Source organism: Vanellus vanellus (genome assembly GCF_965231255.1).
Source record: "Vanellus vanellus genome assembly, chromosome: 4".
Taxonomy (NCBI): Eukaryota; Metazoa; Chordata; class Aves; order Charadriiformes; family Charadriidae; genus Vanellus; species Vanellus vanellus.
In genome coordinates, this window is record NC_138909.1 from 38,971,787 (window position 1) to 38,984,115 (window position 12,329).

At 37.6% G+C, this 12,329-nt stretch overlaps 1 protein-coding gene across 1 annotated transcript in view; it reads left to right on the top strand.

Moving 5' to 3' along the window:
• FNIP2 (folliculin interacting protein 2) overlaps positions 1-12,329 on the top strand; it is a 51,430-nt gene that overhangs the window by 22,248 nt on the left and 16,853 nt on the right. The window contains exons 3-11 of the mRNA XM_082482127.1: positions 3,380-3,514; positions 4,610-4,710; positions 4,793-4,864; positions 5,452-5,552; positions 5,705-5,794; positions 6,932-7,003; positions 7,606-7,735; positions 11,129-11,330; positions 11,876-11,964. Coding sequence (XP_082338253.1) covers positions 3,380-3,514; positions 4,610-4,710; positions 4,793-4,864; positions 5,452-5,552; positions 5,705-5,794; positions 6,932-7,003; positions 7,606-7,735; positions 11,129-11,330; positions 11,876-11,964 — 992 coding nt within the window. The remainder of the gene's footprint in view (positions 1-3,379; positions 3,515-4,609; positions 4,711-4,792; positions 4,865-5,451; positions 5,553-5,704; positions 5,795-6,931; positions 7,004-7,605; positions 7,736-11,128; positions 11,331-11,875; positions 11,965-12,329) is intronic.

A 12,329-nucleotide genomic window follows, 5' to 3' on the forward strand; every position in this document is an offset into this window, starting at 1 on the left:
TACTGCTCTTTTGTTTCTCTTCCCAAAAGCAGAAATTTTAATATGACAGTGTCAACTTCTTAATCTTCCTTGTGATCTTTCACTTGACCTCAATTCTGTGATAGCTGCAACAGGAGTGTGTTAGATTCCAAAAAAACCTATGAACTCATATCTAGTATTTGGTATTTATAGTTAAATGTGGTATTGGAACTTAACAACTTAGACCTGATTTGCTTTCAAACAAAGCAATCCATACCTCTTTAAACTGAGTATTTCCTCAGCCTTTTTAATGTTGAGTGGCATTGCTTTTTGTTGTTAGCCCTGGTTGTGCAGTCCCATTGTTCCAGTGATGTCTAGCATGTCTCTAAATGTGCTTGTCTTCCTTTATTTGGATTAGTAAAGTTGTTGGCTTTATGTGAATTAAAACAACTTCGCTTACAACCATGCTGTAATGTGTAAGACTGGCACGTGGCAATATATGGCCACTTAAGTTTTTAGGACACTCATAGAAGCAAGAGTAGATGCTGTCAAGATGCAAATTCTTTGTGCTGTTCTCCAGGCACAGAAATTGTGGAGTAAAGCAAAGCAAACTTGAGTGATTTTAAGACAAGTAAACCAGTAGTATTTTATGTTTTGTGGTAGTTTTGGTTTTTGTTTGTGTGGGGTTTTTTCCCTACTGGCTCTGTGTTTCTCTTCTACATTAAATTATTTCAATTTTTTTTTGTTTTGAAGTCTTTGTTACAACTAGCAGCTTCAGCCTGTCAGACTGGCATGGCTTATTGCAGAGTCACTAGCTATGTATGAATAGTTGTGACTTGTAGAAATTGCCTATGAAGGTGCTTAAAACCCAGCAATATTTACTTCAGTCACACTGCAAATATGCCACTGTGCCAAATCAGTAAGACTGAGCATCATCAGCTGATGACTGATCATCTGCTTAAGAGGGTAAATGGGTCAGACTGGTCTGTTGATCTTGCTCTCCCTTTTCTTCTCCTCCTCCTCCCACCCCCCATGGAGGTCATTACTTTGTATCTTAAAGTTGATTAAGAACACACAGTATGTGTGAGAGAAATATATTTCTGGCTTCATTTAAATACTCAAATTATTCCACTTGCTTGAACACTTTGTGTTAACTACAAAATGTCCTATTGGTAGCTCTATGCAAGACTTAAATAAAACAGTTTATAACCTCCCTCGTAACACACAATACCGGCTATAATCTGTTTCCTAGCCAGTCGCTACTCTAGGTACCCTTTTAAAACAGCCGAAGCACTTTGAGTGGCATGGCAAACACATAGATGTTAAAAGTGATCTTGAGTGTTTGGTCGTTTGTTTGGTATGTTATCAAACAGCAAGCCTAAAACTTGATTCATTTAAAGTCAAGGCAAAATTACTCTCAAGCTCAGTCGTGTTTAAACTAAAGGGAAGAAAGCATGTGTGTATACTGTGCACTTATCTCTTTTCCTGAAATACAGTAAAGCTTACTCACGTTGAATATTCAAATAGATTGTTTATCTCCAAAGTATACAATAAACTTACCTGGGGGAACTAGCAGGTCTGTATTCCATTTAACCCTATGTTTGTTCAGTATACTGCACTTCTTTTCAGTGTTCTTAATCTAATCTCCAATTCATTCTGCAGATGGCATATATCGGACCACTTTTATTAGGCATTTTTTTGTCAATAGCTCGCTCATTCATCACGTGACTACTGACACTGGTGCATTTCTAAATCCTTAATGACAGTCACATTGGGATTAGATAAGCGATAGCACATAAATATTATGCCAGGAAAAGCTGCACAAAAGGAGTGCAAATACAGGATAAAATACAAAAGTCCAGGATTTCACTTTTTTTAGCATGATAGTAGGTTTATTTGTAAATTGGTAAAGGAGATCTACTATCACTGTAGTTTAAACTCAACTTTTCAAAAAAATGACAGATCATCTGCTCTACTTTTCTTGGCTTGCTCTTTTTCTTCTGCATCTTTCCTTTTACCCATTTCATCATTTTGTCCTTGTGACTTGACTATTCTGAAACTTACTACAGTTATTGCACTGTAGTATTCAAAGTGTTCATCTTGAAAATCAGTCTTGTGGAATACTGGATTCTACTTTTATTTCCATTTAGTTTCCTGTTATCGTTCCTTTCTCGTCTTGCTGAGCCCAAAATACGGCTATGACTGCTTTTTACTAGCAGCTACGTTATTTCTATTTCTTTTTGCCTGCTTGCTTGTTTTTTCCGTAATCTATCTACGTGTACCCTGTTGACATTTTAAAAATCTTAGTTGATCTCTGCCAACGCACGTTCCCAATGTGGTAAACCATGCTGGTACAAAATGAGACTTATAAAAAATACACTTCATTCTGCTGTGCACCAAATGAATGAATGCTTACATTAATACACATTAAATATATGTTCATTAAGGGGGTTTTAATTTCTTAAATATATAAAAAGTTTGAGTGTGAGGTAAACTTTCTAAGTGGTTTTAATTGCTGCAAGGTTACAGTTTTGCTCCCTTCATATAAACCATTCAAGTGCATGTGAGAAGTAATTTTGAAATAATGTGGCCTTTTTAACTGACATCTAATGGACATTGAAATGGGAGGGGGGCAGGGGGAAGCAGCAGAAACTCATTAGGTTTTGTTCAAGAAAACTGTATTAAGCAAATCCCAATGAATGAAATGCAGTTTGTCTTGTGAAACATGTATGAATAGCGTTAACGTAATCAGTATCTTTCTGAGACTTCCTTTGCACCTTTCTGATCAGTTCTAGGATTTTGGTAAAACAGAGAGACTTGAGAGTAAACTTTGAATTAAACAGTCATCTGGATTTAAGCATTCATTTGCTTGCTTTTTTTTTTTTTTTTTACACGACTCCTTTACAGGTTTAACAAATAGATTTTATAACCAGTAATTCTATGAAATTATGCATTATTCACTCCTTGTTTTTGCTAGTTGTTATTCTGTTTAAGAAATCTGTTAATCAGTTGCGTAGCAAAAGTTATATGTAATTTGAGTGATTAATTGTGCAAATGATTACAGAAATTGGTTTGTAAGCAGCTCATAAGCTGAGATTTTGTTTACAGAAACTTTGGGAAACGTTGCACAGAGCAATTCATAACAATTGGGAATGATCTGCCAGTGAAACTTTGACTAATTACTCTGTGTGTGATATTATGAAAACTTGACTGATAAAATAAACATGAGAGTAGATCTGTACTTTCTCTGATGCTGGTCTTTTAAAAAATCTCTTAAAACTGATACTTTTTTTTTTAACCAAATAAGGGTGTCTTTTCCATTGCTTACCTGTAATTTAAGAAAAATCTTGCCATGATATGTTTACAAATGGAAGTTCTCATGTTTACTTTATTTTCGTCATACTGCTCTACTTTTACACAGAAAATGTCAGAGGATGCTTCTATAAAGACTTCTGCCAAGAACTGCCAAGCAAGCAATGGGAACAACAATATTTCTTCCCATAGCCCCTTGATAAGCTGTGTGCAAAATATCAAAGAACAGATACCGAAGTATCAGGTAATGTTCATTACTTTTCTTGCTTTTATTTATCTATTTTACTGAAGAGTTTTGTATCTAAAAGCCTTGACTTGCATACACTGAATGACTAGTTATGCTTTCAGTATATTACAAGTTAACATTAACCTTGAGAAATCCACCATATCTTTAAAATCTTGTAGAGTAAGAATGTGTGGGTACATCTTAACCTTTTGGTCTGCCTTGGTCTTTCAAAGAGTTACTGACGATATTTAATAGCATTATTATTTGTGAAGGTCATAAAAAGCACTATACCATTCTCTGTTCTTGTTTTGAGAGATGTCTACCTGTGCTTCAGATCAGTTCTGAAGAAGCTGTTGAACATGGTATATTAAAAGTCCCTTCAATCTGTCTTACTATAACATGACATTTTTAAGAGAACTATTTTTTAGGTACTCTGGCTGTTTCTCAGTAAAGGCATAAACATTTCGTCTAGCAAAATGTGATTTGAAGCATGTATAGATTAAGGCGGAAAAAAATTATATTTAACTAGAAAGTAAGAAATTTCCTTCAAAATTAACAAAATTCTCTCCATATTTGCTATTGATGATCAGTCTGAAACAAAATAAGAAATCGGTCTGATTATATTTTGGAACACAGTCTTCACAAATTATTTTCCAAACAAATATGTTTCCAAGAAGCTTTCTATAAGGGCAGGGAAGGAGAATTTACTCATTTGGATGAGGAAGACTGTTTAATGTTTGGGGATTCAGACCACAGACTCTAAGTCCTGTGAACACCTACAGGTTTCATCAAACACTCTCTTATATGGGAATGTTGCTGGACACAGCTATTTCTTTTGGAAATGCAGTACATCTTTTTTCCTCTTTCTTGCCTTTGGAGGTCCCCCTGTAACAAGGTGTAACAATGCCCATTTAGTGAGCAAAACAAAGTGCGTCTTCCACCTGTACTTACTTTACTTGCATTCAGTGTGTTAGAACCATACAGGATCTTAGTCTGCCCGGGAAAGCAAAATGTATTCTCCATTCAAAATGTAGCACTATGGTGCTATATTAAATTGAAGTATTATGCCAAGTTATTACTGACTTTGCTCTTCCCATCTTCTTGTTTGTGTAGTACACCAGACCAGCCTCTGATGTCAACATGCTTGGAGAAATGATGTTTGGCTCAGTGGCAATGAGTTACAAAGGCTCCACCTTGAAAATTCACTATATACGGTGAGTGTCCTTTTCTGTGATGCACTCTCCTGTCAGGCGCTTGGAATTGATGACTCACTGAAATGACTGTTTATCCTTTCAGCTCTCCCCCACAGCTGATGATAAGTAAAGTCTTCTCAGCCAGGGTAGGAAGCTTCAGTGGAAGCAACAATAAGTAAGAACACTTTTTTAAATTTTCTTTTCTTTCCTGCTCAATGCAGTTGTCTTTCCTTCTTTTCTCCTTTTGTAGTCCTTCTGTCACTGCTTCTAAACTTGCCTTAGACAAAGTGGAAAAGTCTAGTAGAAAATCAGAAATGGCAGCTGGGGAGAAGCCAGGTCACCCAAGTTTACAAAATAAAATCTCTGAGTTTCTGCTGCTTAATTCGTCTAGGACATGCAATAAACTTCAGAGGTTAGGGGCTTTGGACCATCAAAGCCTCTGTCTCTTCCTGCTGCCAGAAGGGTGAAGAAGGGGTATATGTTAAGAAAGATTTGTGTCCCTGTACCCCACTTCTGTTTCCTTCAACAATGACAAGAGAGATGCTGTTTTTCATCTGTTCCCTTTTTCCTTGTCCCAATATGGGCAAACGTGGATAAGCTGAATCCCAAATGTGACATTCAAAAAACCTACTGGTCCTTGAGTTTGATTGTAAAGTTAATCTTCAGCCTTCTTTTTTCCATACAATGAGCCTAATTCTCAAGCTAATATTAATGCCTGTTGATCGTATTCTTAAGGAACACTGGCTTTTCCCCCTTTTTTAGCTTACAAGATAGCTTTGAATACATCAACCAAGATCCTGGTCTGGGAAAGCTGAGCTCAAATCAGAATGGTTTGGGAACCTGTCGCAGTGGAAGTAACTTAGGTAAATATTTCCAGGTTCTATGTCTTTCTGACAATAAGGTCATCTGTTCGTTCAGTTTGGTGTTTTTTCCTATGCATCACCTTCTTTCTTTTACTTTTTTTTTTTACTTTTTTTTTGCATTGCATTTTCTCTACATTGCTTTTGTTTCCTAGGTGTGTTACAGCTGTGTAGCAGCAAACTGCTGCAGGGTGTGTCTGAAGGAGGTCCCCTCCGGCTCATCCGCAGTGCTTCTTTCTTTGCAGGTTTGTGTGGAATGCCAGCCACAGTGTGACCCATCCATATGCACACACAAATCCAGCTCCTTCTGGATCCTTGCAGGACATACATAATTACTCTCTAGAAACAGAAAGGGCTAAAATAGTGGCAACAGATGTATCTGACTTATACTTAGAAACCTTTCTGCCAAAAAAAATAGCTGTTAATGGCTTTTTGTTTGTATTTCTTTTGTAATTACTGTGTTTAATTTTAAAGGTATTTTTATGCAGTGTTTAATAATAAATGAGCCCTTATGTTTCTTAGAGAACTTATGTTTGTTTCCTGGCTTATAGCTGGTTTCTTGCTAGTGTGCAGGTGTCTTGCTGGTGTACAGCTTTTTCTTCTCTTACCTCTTGCTACTTTTTTGTAATTTGATGGCAGATATTCAAAATTAATTCTTGAGCTAAATCTGGGAGGCTTTAAGGTTTTTTCTTTAACAATATCAATTTCTTTAACTCTTAAAACTTTAAACTACATAAAGTCTCTGTTTACAGGCATACTGATGACCCATGCAGGTGGGTAGATCTTAGGTCCAATTAGTTCTGTTAATTGCAAAAATATGAACTGAAATACCAATGCGGTTTCTTCACAGCCTTTGCAAATCTTGCATGCTCTACAATTTGAGTGATGCTGCACTACTAACACTTCCATGTAATACAACATAGGCTGAATGTTTCTTTCTGTGAGGCTTTGTGGATAGTAAATCTCTGCTTGGGGAGTGAATCAGAAGCTTAATGGACCTTGTATTTGTCTATTTCATTTTAATGTTAACCTGTGTAGAATGGCAGTCTTGCACACACAAAAAAAGTCAAGGTGGGGGTACCACCAGCTCTCATTTTCAAAGCATATATGATTTTTTTATGATGTAGACTGCATTCAGATTCTTAAGCTTCTTAGATGTTTTTAGATCGGGGCAAATAACCAACTTCCTCTAGTAACATGATACTCAGTATGGGAACTGTTTGCTGCCACCTCTGCTCATACCATACTACTTATTTGGAGTAACAGTACAGGATGTAACTTTGCTGTTTTATGACCTTTAAACTTAAACACTTTTTTAAATGCTGACAAATAGTATGATGCGTTATGTAATATTTTCTATTGATCTGATCTGTTTGTTTTAGCACACAGCACGCCTGTTGATATGCCTAGCAGAGGACAAAACGAGGACAGGGACAGCGGCATTGCTCGATCAGGTATCTGCTGTCTGTCTTGTTTGCCTGCTTTTGTAATTACAATTCTTTGGTGCAGTGATTCACCTGAAATATAGGCACCGTATAACCCATAAATCCAAAATTTTTTTGGATCCGCTAAGCGTTTTTCATTCTGCGTTTGCCCCGAGCCTTAATGCAAGAATATTTGTAGTGGTATTCTTTGTTTACAGCCATCGTTTTGTGTTCTTAACCAATTTATAATTTGGAGAAAGAACTGGCTGAAGCCTTTACTAAAGCAAGGGAAAAGATGTTTTTCCGCTGAATAGGAAAAAGGAGACCAGGAGATCTGCCCATTGTAATGGGAGGGCAACACCTCTTAGGACGGAATGCTTTTAATGAGAAGACTTGTAGCATGTTCTAGTCGGGAAGATTTCTGGCTTTATGAGAAAAGAATGTCCTCATGCAGTGAGATTTATTTAAAGTAATTGTCTGTCCTGTTGCAAGCGAGTTATGTGAAAAAGATCAGCAAGCAAGAGCAATATTTGTGGGAATTTTTTCCCAGCTAGAGTATGAACAGAAAGAAAAATATTTAACCAGCACTCTTTCTAATTCAGTATATGTGGGGTTTCTTGCTTTCTTAATAGCATCTCTGAGCAGTCTTCTGGTCACTCCTTTTCCATCTCCAAGCTCTTCATCCTCATCTTCTAGCAGCTACCAACGCCGCTGGCTCCGAAGTCAGACAACCAGTCTAGAGAATGGAATTATTCCAAGGTGGTGAGTGCAACACTTTACTACCAAACTGCTGTTGTATGAAGAAATTTAAGCTAAAAAGGGCTTAAGCCTCTTTTCTTTAAAAGGACAAATCCTGTCATTAAGTGCTTTCAATTCAGTCTAACTTCTGTGCATGTTACATAGGATTGCCAATATGAAGAAAGATCACGTTTTGCCTGAACGTGAACTGTAAGGCCCAATTTGAAATATACTTATTTTTATTGAATGTATAGGTGGTGTCTGAAGCCACATTCTAGAAAGCAAATTAAACTGTGTCTGAAGGAGCAGAGCATCCTGTTGAGACAAAAGGGATTGTAACAGCACTGCTGCCATAATTACATTATACTATGATGAAGTCTGACTAGTGAGCAGTTACTGAAATTTTGGAGTAATAGCCCAGGACGACTCTCTTGGCTGGTACAGGATGTTCCTGATATGACTTCTGCCAAAACAGGAAGAATAAAAAGAGCTGTGATCAAAAAGCTTGGCTTCTGTTTTGGAATTTTATTAGCTTTTGTAGCTTGGTGGCATAACAAAGCATGGAATGCAGCAGACCTTTCATAGCTAATAAGCAAATTCTTCCCTTGTCAGTTGCAAAATAGCAAATGGTTCTTGCTGATCTGCTTGTATGTACTCATCCACCTGCACCCAGAGACAGCATGGAATAGGTGGAGAGCTGCAACAAATTCCTACTGTTTGGCCTCTCTCCTTCAGTGTTTTCAGTTAAGAGGAGTGTAAAAGCTGCCAGTTAAAATATGTGGTCAGTAAAAAACAAAAACAAACCCTCTTTGAAAAGACTTCTTTCTCTAGTGTCAACACTCAAAACTTTTTCCTGGATATTCTTACTAAATCATTTTTAACATGAAGAATCGTGCAGTAGTGCTAATGTGGCAGTCATGCTTCCTAAATCATGCTTGCAGTTAAGAATAAGATAGTAAACATTTTGCTTTCAGTAAATTGAAGTACTTTTTAATCTCGTTTCCTAAAGAAATAAGTCTCAGAGCAGTGCATGCAAAAAAAATTTAAACGTTTAGGGTAAATAAGATAATTTCAGCCCAGTTTAAGAAGAAGCCAAAGTTTCACAAACAGAAAATTTCCTCAAAGTGTTACAAAAGTAACGCATTGTTTAGAGGAAAGTAGCCTTTTTGGGACGCTTTTTCACTATAGGGAGCAGGTTGTGTTTCTTCCACATTGGAGAATCTATCCTGGGGAAAGATATTGGAAACAGGAGGTTATTTCCACTATCTAGAACTACTTGTGAAATGGGGTTCTTCCTAAGCCAAAAAGCCTCTTCAGATACTTGTTTTCTGGTTACTTGCTAGAGAAACAGTAGGCTTCTGGTTGAATACTTCAGTGACAGCAGAGTTTGCACTTCAGCTTGTACAGCCAAGATTCTACAGTCTCTGTGACTGATGTTTTAGGCCAGTAGCTCACAGAAAATGAGATGTCTAGCTGGAACTCCATGTAGCCAATTGGCAGGCAAGCTAGATTAGCAGCTTTGCTGAAAAGGCTTCTCTCACAGACCTAAATTCTTCAATTTCTATTCCTGGGAAGCAGTACAAAAGCTTGTGATGTTTCTTAGATGCTGACTGACCATCCTTTCCCAACTTCCTTGGGAATTTCTGTCTCTGCATGAAAGTTCCTGAAGTTCAAATGAGGTTATGTTTTTGTCTTGAACTCTGGTTTCTCACAAGCTGTTTTTTGCTGGGGTTTTATTGTATGTGTTTTTCCTGTATTCCTGGACTCATACCTCTATGATGAGAAACTTCTGTATATTTAACTTTGTCAAACCAATTAAACTGTAAACCACTTATTTTTAGAATGAACTTAGAATGAATGCTTAGCATTCAGGCTTTCCTCTTGGTAATAATTTCATAGTGGTCTGTAAATGCCACAGGCTCCATTTCAAGATAATTCTGATATGAAAAGCCTTCAAGCTTTTAATTACCACTCGCTGATATTGCAGTCTGAACTTAAAAAGAAACTCCAAAACCAAGCTATTTCCATATGAGTCTCCATTCCATATGTCTCCGTTTGCGTTCTAATGGCTTTCTTGTCTGTCCTTACCCTTCTTCCCCTATGACTTCTCAGAGGATTAAAAGCCATTATTCAATTAAACATCCTTCCAGAAGACATTTTGATCATACTATTTTACTCATTAATGTATATACTTTTTAAAGATGTTTTTTCAGTGAAATTGATCAAGAAAGCAAGAAAAAATAATAGTTTTTGAAATCCAGCAACATCAATATCTAGCACTGCAATGCAAGTATTTATGGAGGAACAGGATGAGGGGATTGCTACCCTTTTGTATAATCACAGGAAAAACTTCTCCTGGGCTGAGACTTCTGGGTATCATCCAAATCAGTTGTCTGTAAAAAGGATTAGCTTGGAATTTAGATCAGGTTGCTGTGGAACTTGTCTAATTGAGTCTTGATAATCTCCAAGGATGGAGATTCCACAGCCTCTCTGGGCAGTGCCCTCTGGTGTATTGACCATTTCCCCCGATTTGGCATCATCTGCAAACTCTCTGAAGGTGTGTTTTCGCCCACAGGACAGGCTGATAATGAGGATATTGAGCAATATTGATCCTACTATCAACAGATGTGTAATATTGAAAAGTGGCATAACTGTTGAAAGAAATGTGACAGAACTACCACGTGAATAAACAGAACTTGGGGAAATAATAATGGTTGCGAAGTAGCCACTGTTTTTGTTTTCTGCTAAGAAAAAATAACATTTAAAACAGAAGTATATCCAACTTTCAGCTAGGCACGCATGTATTTGTAGGCGTTAAGTTTGTGTTTTCACGGTAATTATTAAGTGGTGACATTCTTGTCTTCAGTTAAAATAGAAAGTTTTATTTTGCGTGGTTAAGTGCCTTAAAACATCCATCTTAAGATGCTGGAACAGTACAGGTAGCATGTTTCCCAACTTCCCTCATGAGCAGCAGTACAGATTCAGTAGCATCGTGGACATACTGCTGAGCACCTAGGCAGGAGTTTGAGTACTGGATGCAGTTCACAGCTCTGAAATTAACTTTAACCTTTTTTGCTTATGATTTTGTGTGTTGTGTCTCCATTCCCTTTTCTTAATCTCCCTTAAAGATAAATGCAGAAGGAGGGATTTTGTAGTAGCTCTGTTTCAGAGGAAAGTGTTCACATTACTTAAGGAGCTGGCCTCTTTGCGGGTTGCCTGCCTCCTATCTGAGCAAACATCGGTCCTATCCATCAAAACATTGCGTATCCTTTGTTCAGGAGACAGGTGACAGCAGTTTTACGTAGGCAGTCAAAGGAAACTTAAGAATGCATTACCCATACTGTATAGAGAGATATGGATAGAAGATTAATTACCTCTCAGTACATCTGTAACTGTCCTAACAAATCTGTCTTACAGGTCCACTGAAGAAATGTTTAGTATGGCTGATGAAAGCTGCAGCTCCAATCCTGCAATGGTTCGGAGGAAAAAAATTGCAATCAGCATAATCTTTTCTCTGCCAGAAAAAGAAGAAGCACAGAGAAACTTCCAGGATTTCTTCTTCTCTCACTTTCCTCTTTTTGAATCTCACATGAACAAGCTGAAATATGCAATAGAAAAGGTACAGAATACTAGCTTGGCTTAATGTGGAAAAATGTGTCAAACAGAATGAAGTATTCTAGAATCTGATAGATGAAGAGTGGGAGAAGGTGCGTGGTTTCAAGCTTCCCTCACTCCTTACACATGTAGGCCTGAGCCCAGTGTAAAAATTCAGCATTTGCTGAAAAAGAGGTGCAGTTTCTTTTCCAGTCAGAATGAGAATGGACAGTCTTATGCTACAGGTGGTTTTTCTTTGTCTTTCCTTCTCACCATATTTCATGATGAGGTTTTCTTGACTCCCTGGAGATTCTGGAAATCATTCTGTCCTTTCATGCTTGTCGCTGTATTCCCCTTACTGTCTCAAAAATGTTCTCTTCTCTCCCCATGTCCAGTCTTGTAGATTGGTCTCTCATGAGGTGGAGGGAGGTTGGCAACTATTGCTGTCCTGAGTGGCTGTGTAGCACTGGGGCTAGATTTTAATTATTTTGACAATGTTAATGAAGCTTAAAAAGGTGAAGAATGCAAATCCTTTAAGAAGCTGTTTTGTGTCTTTTACTCTTAATCAAGGCCATGATCTCATGTAGAAAAATAGCAGAATCCAGCCAAAGAGTGCAGGTTTATATTAGCCGTGTCATGGATGCCCTGGGAGAATTCAGGTGAGTTGATGGAATTCTGAATTATAAGGAGAGCTCTTCTTGTGCTCCTCTAAAGATATTTGTCACTCCCAGTTATAAGCAACTGAATGCAGGGTCTTGTAATTTAGCCAGTCTTGAAATTAGTGTGAATGAATATTCTGTGTTGGGTATTGAGTAAATGTGTTTAGAAAACTTTAGCAAAGCAGCTCACCCATTTTCAGAGTGAGAGTAAAAGTAGTTCTGCTGCACTCACCTGTACCTGGAACTGTCAATTAAAGTCTTTAAGATCTCATCAAGAGTTGGCTTCTGCTGATACCTGTGCAGATGAGTGGATTGACTGTTGTATTCAGGCAGATGAACTACTAGCCATATGTGCTGAACACTGG